This window comes from Muntiacus reevesi, chromosome 3 (genome assembly GCF_963930625.1).
Source record: "Muntiacus reevesi chromosome 3, mMunRee1.1, whole genome shotgun sequence".
Taxonomy (NCBI): Eukaryota; Metazoa; Chordata; class Mammalia; order Artiodactyla; family Cervidae; genus Muntiacus; species Muntiacus reevesi.
In genome coordinates, this window is record NC_089251.1 from 87169483 (window position 1) to 87188454 (window position 18972).

The 18972-nt window shown below is 36.9% G+C and overlaps 1 protein-coding gene and 1 non-coding gene across 5 annotated transcripts in view; both read right to left on the reverse strand.

Moving 5' to 3' along the window:
* Nucleotides 1-6959: 6959 nt before the first annotated feature.
* SPAST (spastin) overlaps nt 6960-18972 on the reverse strand; it is a 53437-nt gene continuing 41424 nt past the window's right edge. For all 4 annotated transcript variants that reach the window (XM_065929475.1, XM_065929474.1, XM_065929473.1 and 1 more), the window contains 3 exons: nt 17228-17298; nt 15471-15511; nt 6960-9794 (listed from right to left, as the gene is read on the reverse strand). In XM_065929475.1, coding sequence (XP_065785547.1) covers nt 9672-9794; nt 15471-15511; nt 17228-17298 — 235 coding nt within the window. In that variant the 3' untranslated portion in view covers nt 6960-9671. The remainder of the gene's footprint in view (nt 9795-15470; nt 15512-17227; nt 17299-18972) is intronic.
* On the reverse strand, nt 14253-14359 carry LOC136165624 (U6 spliceosomal RNA). The gene has a single exon (XR_010662630.1). It is a non-coding gene; the product is annotated as a U6 spliceosomal RNA (small nuclear RNA).

Sequence of the window (18972 nt, forward strand, 5' to 3'; positions counted from 1 at the left end):
AAAAGAGCAAACTAAACTAAAAGCAAGCACAAAGAAGGAAATAAAGGGATTTTCCTGACAGTCTAGTTGTTAAGACTCCATGCTATCTCTGAAGGGGCTGCAGGTTTGATCCCTGCTCAGGGGCACTAAGATCCCACATGCCATGTACCAAAGAAAACACAAAAAAACCACCTAAAAATATGGCAGGTTGAACAGACTAAGACAGTGGAGAACTTAGAAGACAGGAGTGATATGTGTGCTCATTGCTTTTAGGGTGTAATTACTCCAAGGCTTTCCCAATGCAAAGAAATAGAGAATATGTGTATACACACACAGACGCATATTTACATCTACATTTCTTCATCTGCTTTTATATGTCTTAAATTATGAATTCATATTCCTAAATCCAATTCCAACCCAACCATACATGTTTCATTCTTTTGTATTCATAACTCCTCTCTGCAACAGTGAGAGACATGGTTCCAGTAGGGTTAATGTACATTGACTTGTTTGATCAAGTCTCCTGTATGTAAGCAGTTTGTCATCTGTGCTGACACCGTTCCCCCATATAACACCGCTCTATTCTTGAGAATTTATTCCTCATTCCAGATTGCCCCCACCCATATGAATGACTTCCTCAGAATAAGTGTCCATTATTTGTAGACACCCTCCTCATCCCACTTGGTCTATGACACCCCACATATGTTGCTTTTCCCCATTGCAAAGCCTGCCCTGAACCACAGTGTAAAAAAGAACTAAAATGGCAGGGCTGGGATTGCTATCCTTTGAAAGGCCTTGCCAGTTTGGCCCTTAGTTGGCATCTGGGAACTTGGATTTGGGGGAGGGTTCCCACTATTCCCTAACTGATAATGGTTCACTGTGCCTAACGATGATAGGCCTAATGTTTTCACAGATGTCATAACAAAGCTGGAGGAATTAAGCACATCCTGTGTAACTCCATTGGGAAAGGACTCTTCAGACCCAGTCTTTGGTTTCCTCTGGACTTTGCCCCATACCCTTGTTCCCTTTGCTGGGTGAGAGATGCACCATCATCAGTCTGCCTTAATACTATACAACTTTATGTACAATAACCTTCTTTCAACATAATTCGATTTACTGTCCTCTCCCATCCTTTGTGCTATTACTTTTATCTACTTTACTTCTACATATAAATACCACACACTGTAAACTTTTTTTTTAAACAACTGATAGGTATTTAGAAACATAAAGGAAAACTTATCTTTTGTATTTACTGACAGATATATCATTTCCAGGTATGACCTAAATCAAATCCATTAAGATTATACAGGGGAAGTGACAAATAGATTCAAAGGATTAGAACTGATAGACAGAGTTTGTGAACTATGGATGGGTGTTCATATTACTCTACGGGAGTGAAAGTGAAGTGAAAGTGAAAGTCGCTTAGTCAGGTCTGACTCTTTGTGACCCCATGATACAGTCCATGAAATTCTCCAGGCCAGAATACTGTAGTGGGTAGCCTTTCCCTTTTTCAGGAGATCTTCCTAACCCAGGAATCAAACCCAGGTCTCCGGCATCGAAGGCAGATTCTTTACCAGCTGAGCCACAAGGGAAACCCCATTGTATAGGAGGCAGTGATCAAAACTATCCCCAAGAAAAAGAAATGCAAAAACATAAAATGGTTGTCTGAGGAGGCCTTACAAATACCTGAGAAAAGAAGAGATGCAAAAGGCAAAGGAGAAAAGGAAAGATATATCCATCTGAATGCAGAGTTCCAAAGAATAGCAAGGAGAGATGAGAAAGCCTTCCTAAGTGATCAATGTGAAGAAATAGAGAAAAACAATAGAGTGGGAAAGAAGATCTCTTCAAGAATACCAAAGATAGCAAGGGAACATTTCATGCAAAGATGGGCACAATAAAGGACAGAAATGGTATGAAACTAACAGAAGCAGAAGATATTAAGAAGAGGTGGCAAGAATACACAGAACTATACAAGAGATAATGACCCATATAACCAGGATAGTGTGATCACTCACCTAGAATCAGACATCCTGAAGTGTGAAGTCAAGTGGGCCTTAGGAAGCATCACTATGAACAAGCTGGTGGAGGAGACAGAATTCCAGCTGAGCTAGTTCAAATCCTAAAAGATGATGCTGTTAAAGTGCTGCACTCAATATGCCAGCATATTTGGAAAACTCAACAGTGGCCACAGGACTGGAAAAGATCAGTTTTCATTCCAATCCCAAAGAAAGGCAAAGAATGTTCAAACTACCACACAATTTCACTCATTTCACATGCTAGCCAAGTAATGCTCAAAATTCTCCAAGTGAGGTTTCAATGTACATGAACCAAGAACTTCTCGATGTTCAAACTGAATTTAGAAAAGGCAGAGGAGCCAAAGATTAAATTGCCAACAGCCACTGGATCATAGAAAGAGCAAGCAAATTCCAGAAAAACATCTACTTCTGTTTCAATGACTATGCTAAAGCCTTTGACTGTGTGGATCACAACAAATTGTGGAAAATTCTTAAAGAGATGGGAATACCAGACCACCTTACCTGCCTCCTGAGAAACCTGTGTACAGGTCACGAAGCAACAGTTAGAACTGGACAGGGAACAACGGACTGGTTCCAAACTGGGAAAGGAGTACATCAAGGCTGTATATTGTCACTCTGCGTATTTAACTTATATGCAGAGTACATCATGCGAAATGCCAGCCTGGATGAAGCACAAGCTGGCATCGAGATTGCCAGGAGAAATATCAATAACCTCAGATATATAGATGATACCACCCTTAGGGCAGAAAGTGAAGAAGAACTAAAGAGCCTCTTGATAAAGGTGAAAGAGGAGAGTGAAAAAAGCTGGCTTAAAGCTCAACATTCAGAAAACTAAGATCATGGCATCTGGTCCCATCACTTCATGGCAAATAGATGGGGAAACAATGGAAACAGTGACAGACTTTATTTTTTTGGGTCCCCAAATCACTGCAGATGGTGACTGCAGCCATGAAATTAAAAGTCGCTTGGCTCCTTGGAAGAAAAGCTATGACCAACCTAGACAGCATATTAAAAAGCAGAGACATCACTTGGCCAACAAAGGTCTGTATAGTCAAAGAGGTTTTTCCAGTAGCAATGTACAGATGTGAGCTTTGGACCATAAAGAAGGCTGAGCACTGAAGAATTGATGCTTTTGAACTGTGGTGTTGGAGAAGACTCTTGAGAGTCCTTTACACTGCAAGGAGATACAGCCAGTTCATGCTAAAGGAAATCAGTCGTGAATGTTCATGGGAAGGACTGATGCTGAAGCTGAAGCTCCAATACTTTGGCCACCTGATGGGAAAAACTGACTCATTGGAAAAGACCCTGATGCTAGGAAAGACTGAAGGCAGGAAGGAGGGGATGACAGAGGTCAAGATGGGTGGATGGCATCACTGACTCAACGGACATGAATTTGAGCAAGCTCTGGGAGATGTTGATGGGCAGGGAAGCCTGGCATGCTGCAGTCCATGGGGTGGCAAATAGTGGGACAAGACGCACGACTGAACAACAATATAATTTCCAAAGTTCTTAAATCCTTCCTGGAGATGTGAATTCCTTTGGTGGATTCCTTTTCATCAGCCCAAAGAATTTCTTAGATACTTCCCCTGGTGGTCCAGTGGTTAAGACTGAGTTCCCAATTCAGGGGGCCCAGGTTTGATCCCTGGTCAGGGAACTAGATCGCATGCCACAATGAAGATCAAAGATCCCAAGTGCCACAACTAAGACCTGGTGCAGCCAAATAAATAACTATTTAAAAAAACAGGCTATTTTAAAGAATTTCCTATGTCAGCCTGCTAAGAACAAATTCTCTTACTTTTTGTACAACTGGAATAACTTTTATGTATTTTGAATATTCTAAGAAAGAGATGGGAATACCAGACCACCTGACCTGCCTCTTGAGAAACCTATATGCAGGTCAGGAAGCAACAGTTAGAACTGGACATGGAACAACAGACTGGTTCCAAATAGGAAAAAGAGTACGTCAGGCTGTATATTGTCACCCTGCTTATTTAACTTTTATGCAGAGTACATCATGATTGGAGAAGGAAATGGCAACCCACTCCAGTGTTCTTGCCTGGAGAATCCCAGGGACAGTGGAGCCTTGTGGGTTGCCGTCTACGGGGTCGCACAGAGACACAACTGAAGCGCCTTAGCAGCAGCAGCAGCAGCAGCAGAGTACATCATGAGAAACGCTGGGCTGGAAGAAGCACAAGCTGGAATTAAGATTGCCGGGAAAAATATCAATAACCTCAGATATGCAGATGACACCACCTTATGGCAGAAAGTGAAGAGGAACTAAAAAGCCTCTTGATGAAAGTGAAAGAGGAGAGTGAAAAAGTTGGCTTAAAGCTCAACATTCAGAAAACTAAGATCATGGCATCTGGTCCCATCACTTCATGGCAAATAGATGGGGAAACAGTGGAAACAGTGTCAGACTTTATTTTTTTGGGCTCCAAAATCACTGCAGATGGTGATTGCAGCCATGAAATTAAGACGCTTACTCCTTGGAAGGAAAGTTATGACCAACCTAGATAGCATATTCAAAAGCAGAGACATTACTCTGCCAACAAAGGTTCGTCTAGTCAAGGCTATGGTTTTTCCAGTGGTCATGTATGGATGTGAGTTGGACTGCGAAGAAAGCTGAGTGCCGAAGAATTGATGCTTTTGAACTGTGGTGTTGGAGAAGACTCTTGGGAGTCCCTTGGACTGCAAGGAGATCCAACCAGTCCATCCTAAAGGAGATCAGTCCTGGGTGTTCATTGGAAGGACATGCTGGAGCTGAAACTCCAATACTTTGGCCACCTCATGGGAAGAGTTGACTCATTGGAAAAGACCCTGATGCTGGGAGGGACTGGGGACAGGAGGAGAAGGGGATGACGGAGGATGAGATGGCTGGATGGCATCACCAACTCGATGGACATGAGTTTGAGTAAACTCCAGGAGTTTGTGATGGACAGGGAGGCCTGGCGTGCTGCGATTCATGGGGTCGCAGAGTCAGACACAATTGAGCAACTAAACTGAACACAAAATTTTAGGTTCACTTTTATTTTTGCACTTATTTTTTAAATTGATGTATAGTTGAGTTCCAGTGTTGTTGATGAGATGGTTGGACGGCACCACCAACTCAATGGACATGAGTTTGAGCAAACTCTTGGAGATGGTGAAGTACAGGGAAGCCTATCGTGCTGCAGTCCATGGGGTTGCAATGAATCAGACACGATTAATCAACTGAACAATGTTATGTTTCAGGTGTATAGTCAAGTGATTTGTTATATATTCTTTCAGATTCTTTTTGATGACATGTTATTGTAAGATATTGAATATAGTTTCCTATGCTACACAGTAGGTCCAGTGTTCACCTTTTTTTTTTTTTTTACATAGTATTGTATAGTGTTTACACTTTAAAAATGTCATTCCATCATTTCCTGGATTCCATTGTTTCAAATAAAGTTATCCACCATTTTTGCTTTATTCAAGTGTAATGTCATTTCCCTTTGGTGGCTGCTTTTGATATTTATTTTAATTGATTTGGTTTTGTGCATGTGTGTTTGTTTTGCAAAGGATGTACTCAGATGTGATCATTGTTGAATTTATTCTGCTTGGAGTTCACTGAACTTCTTGGACCTATAAGTTCATATCTTACAACAATTTTGGGAAATCCCAGGCATTACTGCTTCAAGTATTTCTGTTGCCCCATTCTCTGCCTGTACTGTCCTTTTGGATGTCAAAGTACATGTACATTAGACTGACTCTGTCCCACAGGTCTGAAATCTGTTTCTTTCTTTCTCTGTGCTTCACTTTGATAATTATATTAACTGCCTTCCTGTTTTCTTATCTTTGATGCACCCAGTTTACTGTTAAGCCCACCCAGTGATTTTTAAAATTTCAGACAGTCATTCATTTCATAATTTATAATCACAGACTTTCTACTTGATTTTCAGTTTCTATTTTTCTGCTAAGAATCCTAATCTATTAATCCATCATTTACCCTTGTAAATTTTTTAATGTATTTTAAAGCTGTTAAGAAATAATTTTCTGTTAATTCCAAGGTAGTCATCTTGTGTTTCTGCTTTTATAGATTTTCTGTTGATTATGGATCATATAATTTTTCTTTGTATGTTTATTATTTTTGCTGGGCTTTGTGAAATTGACATGTTGTAAAGGCTCTGGATCCTGTTTTAACAATGTTTTATTCTAGCTAGCTGTTAAATTACTAAAGAATAACCTTGATGTTGTGAAACCCTGATTTTAAGCTTTGTTTCGGCGAGTTTCTTCTAGCTATGCCCAGAGTTCTAAAGTACAGCCCTTAGTTCTAGGATGGACTGTCCTTCATCCTGAGCCATGGCCCTTTTTGGGTGTCAATGGAAAACCAGAAGTGTTTACTAAACCCCTCTTATTGGAATTTGAATTTCAAACTCTATTCATCCAGCAACTGCTACAACTACTCTTTGGATTTCAACTACTGCTTTCTCCTGGATTCTTCCTGACTGTCACACTGCAGAGGTGTAATTTCAGAATCCAACAAGCATTTGAAAAGAATTTGCAGGCAGATTTTGGGACTTAGATCTCTCCTTTTCAAAATTTCCCTCCCAATTTCAAACTGTTCTAGAATTACAAAATGACTCCTCAGCCCATTAAGGCTGTCACATACTCCTTGAATTCTATTTCAAAGCACACTGCAGATGTTGCAAGTTGCTCTCATAGTGAAACCTAGTTAATGTGGATCTCTTCTAGTATATCATCTTGTGTTGTTTTTGCCCATTTTTGACTGCTCTCTAGTCTTCTAATCACAGCTTTTTATATTTTGTTCAGAGTTTGTAATTGTTATTGGCAAGAGTCAGTTCAATACAAGCTACTCCTTCAATACCAGACTACAACCTCTGAAATCTCAAAAAGTTTCAAATAAATTAAAGGCAAAATAAAGTTTATAATTTATTTCCAATCCGTTAGGATAAAAACCCATTTATGCAGCTGAATCTTTTAATTCATTTCTTCTGAAGAAAAGTACAAAAGACCAGAGTAAAACTGAGACAAGCATTTAAAGGAAAATCCTTTGACTCAAAGTCCAAAAACAAACTGTAAATGGTTCATTCTACCAAAAGAATTAGTTTTTGTACAAAATATAATGAATTTTACACTATAAACAAAGACTGCTGTATATTAAATTAGAGTTCTAGTATCTCCTTTTCCTCCAATTCTTTCCAAGCACAAAGCATATTTTCAAGTCAGAAATGTAATAACCTCATTTAGCAGACTGTCTTACAATAAGCTTTTACCCTTAAGATATCTGGAAAGATAGTACTGATTCTTTCCATTGGCTCAAAGTCCAGTACATCAGAAAGGTTTCATTTAGTCTACAAAACTCTGCCGTAATAACATGAAGAGCACACGAAGGTTTAGACATTACCTTTCACTAAATAACATGACACAGAGCTCAGTGCAAAACCTACAAGGTCACAATCTGAGTCTAATATTATTTCGGAAATCCTCAGCAACTTCTGTCTTTTATTGAAAAAGATCAAACCAAAACCTTACACGTCCTACCATATAATTACTCTACTTTTATGGCCCTTCTATGAGAGAAACACAGCTTAAAATAAAACTTAGGTAATGTAAGTCAAAGAAAATTGTTCTCTAGCACTAAGTTCAATTTCAGACTTGATCAGGAAATTAACTTCCATACATGGATGTGCATACAGTAATATAATTCTGACTCAATGTTTATGACAATATTTTTTATGTAACGTGAAGTCTGTTATCTAAAACTTTTCCCAATAAATGAGCTACAATTAATGTATATAATATTATGACAATTTTAAAGGAGTTTGTAGTTTAAAAGTTGTAAGTTTAAAGCACATGGACTTTTAATACAACCTACCAGTTATCAATAATCTTTTTCCAAATGAAAATTAAAAAAAATTTTATGAGCTTTATTGAAAATATTTTAATTTGGGATGTTCACCATTCTTATCGTGTATATTTTCATCATCTTTCATTATCAGTATTTTATAATGGATACTATAATGTTTGAGACCTTAAAAAGATACTACTCATGACCTAAAATATCATGGTTTTGGCTTAAAAATTTTTTTTCTATTTATCTCAACCCTCATTTTTATTATCAAGGGAGTTCTATGATTAGAGGAGACATGATTTAAGTTATAGCTACAAAGAGCATGTAATCATACATCTTCTATATTTAGATAAGTCTTTAGGATAAGAAAGAGTGAAGTTAAGAAGAATGTATGTCTTCATTATAAAATTCTTATCCAGTGAGGGCAAGTTAACTTTAATATACTTTCTCAAAACCAAAGATATTTTTCCTAAAAAAGAAATATTTGTTACCACTATAAAATTATTCTTCCCACCCATGACATTTTACATAAAAGCACCAAAGACGATTTCTGTAAACAAACTTTTAACCAGTAAGCTAATGGCAAATATCCATTTGCCTTTATTACAATATTTAGAAGGCCATGATATGAGTCTCTACTTCCTACAAGGACATTTTTATAACAAAAACCCACACATACAAACAAGAAATGGAATTACTGTACATTTTTGGGGAACAAAAGGCAGATTAACAGACTAAAACTTTTTAGTTAACAAAGTGAGCACAAGAAACCTATAAAACGTATGCAATGTATAAAAATTCAGTAATTTTTTAAAGTTTCATTGGAAGGATTAATAAAACATGGTAGATCCACTGGCTTGTAATTATCCTGTAAACAGTAAGAAAGTAATAAGCAATAAATTAGAAATGTCTTCGTCCCAGTATTTCCCTTCTCTTGCACAGGAACCACTTTCACAGTGGTTAAAATTGGCTTTCTTAAATATTAGAATAATTCTAGCAGAAAATAAATTCCATTAGGAATAAGTTAACAGTCTACAATAGATCTCTGACAAACATATTAGAAAAAAAATACTACAGGTCACAGGAGGACTGGTCTACATGTTGTATGACAGAGTATCTGAAAACTTCAAAATTTCTCCTTCTCCTTTCACTAGATTTGTTTTGTTTTGTTACTATCGTATTGCTTTCCAAATTGTTTGGTAGAAAGGTAGTAGAAAAAATAAAAAGTGAAAAGAAAACATTTTTAATGTCTGTAGATGTATGAAGAAGAAAAAAACCTTCAAAATTCTTTTTCCTACTACTGTTATGTAGGAAAAAGTTTCATTTGGCACACAATTTGTAAAAAGAAAAAAAAACAGTGTTCGGCATTCCAATCACCTATAGTAAAGACAACAGTAGGAAATGAAACCAGGAAAAATGACTATTTTAAGAAAAGATGTCAGAAGACAAACCACCAAAGGCTCTTGTGTCTTCTACCATTCACTGTCTCTGGAATACTTTCATCTGCAACATAATATACAAATTACTATTTACATTATGATTATGTTGGTAAAGACGACCAGATTCCGTTTTTGTTGTGTTTTGACTTACAGTGCCCATTGGAATATCCGTGACCAAAAAGGCAAGAAGGCCTTAAACAAAAATATTCCATTTGCATTGTATACTTTATTTAAATTTATTTTATGGTTCATCTTCTGGGGTGCACAAGCAATTGTAAGACTCTGAAAAGTCCTGTAAACTTAGGCTGACTTTCCGTAGCTGATAAAACTATTCATCGAAGATGTTATGTTTTTCTCTTGAAAAGTAAACATTCTGCAGGCTTACACAGTGGTATCTCCAAAGTCCTTGTTCCAACGTATGTATGCTTCTAAGGTTTGAGGGCTCACACTGCGTTTTATCTTTTTTAAGGATTCGGTGAAGTCAGATAATCGAATATTTCTCATCTAGATATAAAAAAAAGCACACAATACAAATGATTATCACATATACAATAGCTGACCCAATGGTGGCTAAAATTTATGCTTTGTTTGTTAATGTTAAAATATATGTAGACGTATTCTTAGAAAATCATGCCAATCATCTTATTTTACATATTATTATATATTAGGCAAGTTTCCTATTTAAGAAATTCTACCACATAATATACTTTCATTTCATGTGCTTGGCTTCTTAGGTATTAACATTTTAAGTCACAGTATTTTCCCACTATAAAAACAAAACACAATCATTACAGAAAACTAGACAAAATATTCACAATTAGAACAAATAAACACAATCCCACTACTCAGATATACAACCACTATTTGGGTTATCTCCTTCCAATTTTTCTTCTGCATGGTTTCATGAAATTTTACATTCTCAAGTCTCACTCACCACAAGCATACTCTAGCTAAATTCATGTTTCTCAGAAAAGGAAAAAGAGTTTACAAGATGCACATGGGACTCTGAAGGAAATATTGCTCTTAATACAACATGGAGGATGCTTATGTCTAAAATTTTATTATTATTGCTTTTAATACATTTTTGTATTAATTTGGTCTTATTTTCTGAGATTTTTAATTGGTTTTGAGAATATAGAGTAAAACAAAAATGAGTTAATAAATACCTAAGTTTTTAAAAGATAAAATGGAATCTGACAAAAAGTGGTCAATTAAAAATTATCACATATTTACATGTATATTTTGCCCCCAAATAAGAAGTTAAGAACTGGAGACAAAACTTCAACTGATACTTATCTGTATTTTTTTAAATTTACATTTAAAAATTTATTTTAAATTTTATTTGTTTATGGCTGTGCTGGGTCTTCAGTGGTGCGTGAGGGCTTTCTCTAGTTACGGAGAGTGGGGCTACTCTTGCAGGCCCTGGAGCATGCAGATTTCAGTAGCTGTGACACACAGGCTTAGTTGCTCCGCAGCATGTGGAATCTTCCTGGGCCAGGAATCGAACCCATGTCCTCTGCATTGGCATGTGGATTCTCATCCACTGCGCCACCTGGGAAGTCCTATAATTTACTTTTAATTGGAGGATAACTAATTTGTAATGTTGTTAGTTTCTGCCATACACCAACATGAATCAGCCATAGGTATACATATGTCCCCTCCTCTTGAACCTCCTTCCCACCTCCCAGCCCTCTAGCACCGAGTCGAGCTCCCTGCGTCATACGGTGCATTCCCACTGGCTACCATTTACGTGTGGTAATGAATATGTTTCAGTGCTACCCTCTCAATTTGTCCCATCCTCTCCTTCCCCTGCTGTGACACACAAGTCTGTTCTCTATGTCTATGTCTCTATTACTGCCCTACAAATAGGTTCATCAGTACCGTTTTTCTAGATTTCATAGGTATGCATTAACACATGGTGTTTGTTATTCTCTTTCTGACTTACTTAACTCTGTAAAACAGGTTCTAGGTTCATCAACCTCACAAGAACTGACTCAAATTAGTTTCTTTTTATGGCTGAGTAATATTCCATTGTATATATGTATACAACTTCTTTATCCACTTGTTTATAGACATCTAGATTGCATATATTCTTTTTATTACTTATAAAAAAACCCAATCTAACTTCTTCATATCCTCTCTAATATCAACATTGCATAGATTAAGAAAATTAGTAAGAAAATAGAATGAATTTCCTTGATCTCTCTAAAAGGTTGCCATTATTTAGTATTTATGTATTTTTAAATTAGGGCTTCCCTGGTGGCTCAGATGGTAAAGAATCTGCCTGCAATGCAGGAGACCCAGGTCAGTTATTTAATGGATACCTATACCGTAGAATTCCATGGACAGAGGAGCCTGATGAGCTACAGTCTATGGAGTTGCAAAGAGTCAACCATGACTAAGTGACTAACACTTTCACTTTTTTTATGCAGTATTCACTGTTGCCAGACTTTCAGTGCTTTATAAACATCAACTCATAAGCCAGGACTAATAGCTAAAAGCTGTTACCAAATTATTAAGACCATTAGGTTAAAAATAAATTGCATAAAAGTATACAGTAGAAGCAAAAACTTTAACAAGGTAACAATGGGTGTAACAATGACACATATTATTAGTGGAATGATCACAAAAAAATACTATCATGTTATTTTTTTATAATTCAGTAGTTTTAAGTTTTAGTACTGCTATCTAAAATTTAGGAACTTCTCTGGTAGTCCAGAGGTTAAGAATCCACCTTTAAAGCAGGGGACACAGATTCGATCCCTGGTTAGGGAACTAAGATCCCATATGCTGCAGAGCAACTACTGAAGCCTGCGTAGTCTGGAGCCCATGTGCCACAACTAGAGAGCCCGCAAACCACAACTAGAGAGTCTGTGCACCACCATGCAAGATCCCACAGGATGCAAGAAAGATCCACGTGCCACCTTGAAGACCCAACACAGCCAAATAAATAGACAAAATTTAGTTTAAAATAATGAAATGGCTTACATATTTTTAAAATACAAGATACAATTCAAGTAGATATGTTACACTGTAATACTGAAATAAATGTACTCTGTTAGAATGAATTCATGATATTTTAAAAAATTTGTATTTTTAGTCTGTCATTGGAATAGGCTAACTTAACATCCAAACTAATAAAAACAAAGCAGTATGCATTTTGACACACAGTCTTCAAATTATTCTCCATTAAAATGAACCCAGGTTCCTAAAGTTGCTGATTCTAGTCTTGGGATAGGCAATTTCAAGGTGTGCCTTGCTCCCAGAAAGCAACAATGTTTTTCAGAGTTCTAAAGTAGAGTTGAGCGGGCTCATCTTAATACAAAAGCAGATTTTGCTGGCCAAGTGTGACCCATTAAACATAACATTAAATTGATTTACAGACATGGCAGGTATCTCCTGCTATGTCTCCTAATGATTCCATCTCTTGTTATATATGCCCTTGTGTAATCCCTTCCCCTGAGTGTAGACTGGACCGAAGAACAGACTACAGCAAACATGCTGAGATGTGACTTCCATGATTAGGTCATCAAGACTATGACTTCCATCCTGCTGGCACTCTCTCTTCTCTTCCTGGCTCACTGGCTTTGATGAAGCAAACTACTATGTTGGAGAGGCCTATGTGACAAGGAACAGAAGGTGGCTTCCAGCCAATAAACAGAGAAAACTGAGGCTTTCAGGGCAACAACACAAGAGGAAATTAATCTGGCAAAAAAAAAAAAAAAAACCCACAAAACACAAAAAACCACGTGAACCTGGAAGCGGATCTTTCTAGTTTAAGCCTTATAATGACTATAGCCCCAGACAACATCCTGATTACAGCTTTGTAAGAAACCCTAGACCAATGCCTTGACTGCAGCCCTCGGAGAGTTTGAAGTGGAGGATTCAGCTAAACTGTGCCCATATTCCTTTCTCTGTGAAAATGTGAGATAATAAACACATGTCATTTAAGCTGCTAAATTTTGTGGCAAGTTTTGTTGTATGGTAATAGATACCTATTGCCACAGAATTACCTTGTTTTAAAATCATGACTCTAGAAGAGTTACTAAAAAAAGAAAACAGACTCAATTTATTCTTCAAGTAAAATGGGAACTATATTTAAGTTCAGTTTCAATGAGAAGAAAAATGTTAAAGTTTAGTTGTATGTATAATTCTCAGGATGGGTAAAACATAAAGCTTAATAAATCCACTATCAACAGAAAACAGGTTTCTTTCTCATGAAATAATTATGGACAGATTCCTAAGAATTTCTCCTATTCCTTAAGCCACCCACTTGCTTTCATAAAATTAGCATAAGGTACTAATGAAGGTATACCCAAGCATCCATTTATAGGTTTTTAGTGGGCTCCCGAATGGTTGAAAGTGAAAAAGTGAAAGTGTTAGTTGCTCAGTGGTGTCTGACTCTTTGCGACCCTATGGACTGGGGCCTGCCAGGCTCCTCTGTCTATGGAATTCTCCAGGCAAGAATACTGGAGTGGGTTTTCTTATTCACAGAAAATGCCAGGGCCGAGGCACTTGAGATAGAGTGAGGAATACTTGCAGACATGGGGCTCAGTGGATTTTGCAGAAGTTGATTAGGAATTAGTAGACAACTTCTTACTAAAAATCATTTGCCAGCTGATGGTTGTAGTTCATTACTTATGGCCTTGATTAGCTCCTTCATTCTTTATGTCTGTTCACAGGACCAACACAGAGGCCAAAAGTGTCACACAATAGATCTTTCTTCAATTTTCATCTAGGGGGGCCAGGGTATATACATGAAATACCAGGTTTACCTGTCCTGAGTCCAAGGCAGGGAGAGTGGTGTGTGGGAAAGAAATAATTCATGCACAGTGTTTACTTTTTGGATAGAAAAGCACATATTAGGTTTATGCTAAAAGAACATTTAAAAAATAATATATTGATGGGATAGTGTTAATAATTTATACATAAGCAAAAAAGCTCAAGACATTTTTTTTTTTTTTAAATATGGAACGCTTCACGAATTTGCGTGTCATCCTTGCGCAGGGGCCATGCTAATCTTCTCTGTATCGTTCCAATTTTAGTATATGTGCTGCCGAAGCGAGCACAGCTCAAGACATTTAGTACTAATATATTTTTTTTAAGTTAGAAATATAGGGAATCAAAATAATGAGTCAGATAAGAGGAACATGAAACTAAACTTTATTTATTTATTTTTTTGAAACTATACTTTAAATGTGAATTTTAAAGGTAATCATAGCTAAACACCAAAGTAAATGACATGTGGAATTTTTTATTCCTAAAAAGCTTCATTCATGTCACATACACTCCAGGTAAACTAGACTGTTGCAATGGAAAAGGGTGGTTGCAAGAAGTGTGAAGGCTTTCTTAGTAACGTAGCTGGTTAACCACTATGCACAAGATGCCTGAAGATAATAACCTCAAATGTACCTGGAAGCTTGAAGAAAAAGGACTGCCAAAATGTACTCATACTCAAGTACACTCATTCTCTATATTAAGATTTCACTATTAATACTTGGACAGGATTGTCTGCAATGTGCAAAACCCTTGCCAGCCTCCAGTCCACATCTCTGGGGGTTTTTGTTGGGCTTTTTTTTTTTTTTTTTGAGTTCACACTTGAACTCCAATGGAGTTCTATTCTCTATTCTATGCCAAGAATGAAGTCTTTTTGGTTAGTAATGTCTCAGGTGCTATCTGAGCTCCGAGAAGTAAGTTACATAATTTAAATCTGATTTAAAATGTCTGATTACATAGTTATGATCATTCTGCATATCCAATTCTATATTTTGCAGGCAAGTTTTTTCAAAAGTAATGCTTCAGCATCTCATAAGGGAACCTACCATACTTTTAAGATGTAACAAATTATGTTATAATGGAAACTGTATTGCTTTTATAAGAAAGAAAACAAACATTACCTGTTATATGCCATCTTTACAGTGTATAAAATTCTCAAGTTGCCTATAAGTTTGTTTTGTTTAGTATTTATATAATGATTTGACAGAAAATGATTTAATGATTATGTATAATACATTTTGTGCATTACCAAAGGAGATCGTCATTTGACAGTCCTCCATATTTTGAAATGAAGCAAAAGTAATTGTTTTCCGGTTTCTAATCAAACTGGAAAAATTCAGACAAAAGATACATCTTACAGTCTACAGGACCAGACAAAAGAAAGATAATTATAAAACAATTTACCTCACTGGCAGACATATTCTTCACCTGTTCTGGTTTTAGTTCTGTAAAATATAAAAATGAGCCACTTAGAGAAAAAAAGACTTCCAAATTTAAATTAACAAAGTGCAATAATCTAAAAGTACATGTTCAATATAAATTATATTGAGAAAAACAGATTAATAGTAAGACCACATACAATTTATAAATGCTTAGACTAATATTCTTTCCTAGGAAGGCATTGGTTTCTTCATATATTGCTCAAAAACAATAGAATCTATAAATCTAAAAGTAAACTTAAAATAATGCAACTTCTTTACAAAAGTCATTAGTTGTTTTAAGCCAACAACTTTTTTTTTTTTTTTTCACAGTCTACCCATACGCTTTATTGGATGGCAAGGGAGAATGAAGTTTGCTTGATTCAGGTGACTTTATTTTTTATTTATTTATTTATTTATTTATTTTTATTTTTCAGTGGGTTTTGTCATACATTGATATGAATCAGCCATAGAGTTACACGTATTCTCCATCCTGGTCCCCCATCCCACCTCCCTCTCCACCCGATTCCTCTGGGTCTTCCCAGCCCACCAGGCCCGAGCACTTGACTCATGCCTCCCACCTGGGCTGGTGGTCTGTTTCACCACAGATAATATACATGCTGTGCCAACAACTTTTTTTTCCCCCAGAATAATAGCTAACATATCCCCCAATATACAAATGATTTATACATTAGCTAATATTTCTGAGTTCAGTATCTGAACAAGATGTTACGCCTCCAGCATAATGAAAGCTTGACTAAAATGCCTTACCCAGAGTTTCAAAATATATTCCCAAGGTTATATTTATTACTCTCTAAAGCAGCAGTTCTTAACTAGGAGTCTGTTTGACTGTGAGAAAGAGATTTGAAGTTGCATGTTCCATGTTGCCATCATAGCCAGTAATCGGAGTGCAAACCTGGGAGCATCACCCGTCCACTTCCCATGCTGCCTGTGGAAAAGCAGCTGAGAACATCTACTCTAGAGTGATTATCACCCTGAGTTTAACAGAACCCAACAATGACAGATGTGGTACTTCAGAATCAAACAAAGCAATGAATGATATACTCTGCTGCAATTTTTCAAAAGATAACATATAATGATAAAAGTAAAACCATTTATTTATATAAGTTTCCTTACACACATTAATTTCAAGTGATATTAGAATACTGAACTGAAAAGAACCATAAAATAGATAAGAACATTTTCCCTTTATTATTCTTTTTCACTTGCTTAAAAAAGTTCTCTTATTCTTGAGGGTTTTTTTTTTTTTTGCTGCTAACCTACTATCAAGTTGCAAAGTCTGCTGTCTAGAACAAGATTCATGGTACAATGATCCATGGACTGTCCTTATATGGTCTGTGAACTAAGAATGATTTCACATTTTCTGTGTTGTGGGGAAGGGGGGGGGAGGGGCATGAAGGAGGAGGATGAGGAGAAGGAAGAGGAGGAAGGCGGAGAATGAAGAGCAGGAAAAGGAAGAGGAAGAAGAAACAGCAAAAGCAGTATCAACAGCAGCAGCAGAATATGCTACAGAGAGCATATGTGGCCAATGAATCTAAAGCTTTTCTCAGAAAGGTCACTTAACCTTAAGTCTAGAAACTCTGTATCAACTTTAATGAAGTTTTCCACTGATTCAGCTTTACTGCTTTCCAACGAATAAAAAAGACCTCTCAATAAGGACTTCTTAAACTTCTGAATGGTATAACAAACAGTTCTAAATGTTTAAAGCTTTGGAATTCCTACCTCTGATAGGACCCAGTGCTGCATCCTTTGCCAAAGCTGTTAGGTCACTGCCTGAGTATCCATCGGTCATTCTGAGAATGAGAAGGAAGAAAGAGCAAGTTATTTTTACCTTTCCAGATTTAAAATCACCACATAATAAGAGGGTAAAACCCTAGTTTGCCTTTGTCATCAAGCAGACAGCTACGTGATTTGATTTTTAAGGGCACAGGAAGGCCCACTCACTAAAAACAAAACAACCTACTGGTTCCTTATAATGCCTCAAATTTTCACCATTAGAACCATTCCCTTTTTATTTTTTAATTAATTTATTTTAATTGAAGAATAATTGCTTTACAGAATTTTGTTCTCTGCCAAATATCAACATGAATCAGCCTTAGGTATACATACGTCCCCCCTCCCTCATGAACCTCCCTCCCATCTCCCTCCCCATCCTACCCCTCTAGATTGCCACGGAGCCCCTGTTCGAGTTCCCCAAGTCATAGAACAAATTCCACTGGCTATCTGTGTCCACATACGGCATTGTAAGTTTCCATGTTACTCTTTCCATACATCTCACCCTCTCCTTCCTCCCCCACCCCATGTCCGTAAGTCTGTTCTCTATGTCTGTTTCTCCACTGCTGCCCTATAAATAAACTCATCAGTACCATCTTTCTAGACTCCATATGTATGGGTAGTATGTGATATTTATATTTCTCTGACTTACTTCACTCTGTATAGTAGGCTCTAGGTTCATCCACTTCATCAGAACTGACCCAAATGCATCCCCTTTTTATGGCTGAGTAATATTCCATTGTGTATATGTACCATAGATTCTTTATCCATTCATCTGTTGATGGACACCTAGGTTGCTTCCATGTTCTAGCTATTGTAAATACTGCTTCAATGAACACTGGAGTACATGTGTCTTTTTCAATTTTGGTTTCCTCAGGGTATATGCCTAGGAGTGGCATTGCTGGGTCATATGGTGGTTTTATTTCTAGCTTTTTAAGGAACTGCCATACCATCTTCCATAGTGGCTGTATCAATTTACATTCCCACCAACAGTGCAAGAGCCTTCCCTTTTCTCCACACCCTCTCCAGCATTTATTGCTTATAGACTTTTTGATGACAGCCATTCTGACTGGTGTCAGGGGGTATCTCATTGTGGTTTTGATTTGCATTTCTCTAATAATGAGTGATGTTGAGCATTTTTTCATGGGTTTGTTACCCATCTGTATGTTTTCTTTGGAGAAATGTCTGTTAAGGGACTTTTTCCCACTTTTTGATTGGGTTGTTTGTTTTTCTGGTATTGAGTTGTTTGAGCTTCTTGTATATTTTGGAAATTAATCCTTTTTCAGTTGTTTCATGTGCTATTATTTTCTCCCATTTTGAGGCTTTTCACCATGTTTATAGTTTCCTTTGCAATGCAAAAGCTTTTAAATTTAATTAGGTCCCACTTGTTTATTTTTGCTTTTATTTCCATTACTCTAGGAGGTGGGTCATAGAGGATCTTGTTTTGATTTATTATGTCATCAACTGTTCTGTTTATGTTTTCCTCTCAGAATTTTATAGTTTCTTGTCTTACATTTAGGTCTTTAATGCATTTTGAGTTTATCTTTGTGTATGGCATTAGGAAATAGAACCATTCCTTTAGATTAAGGTCTGCTGCATCTCCAGGAGACTCCATTAAGTTGTAAATATGTGCCCGGGAAAGGTGACATCTATAAACCATTGCTGGCCAACTGACACATAACTGCAATTCCTTC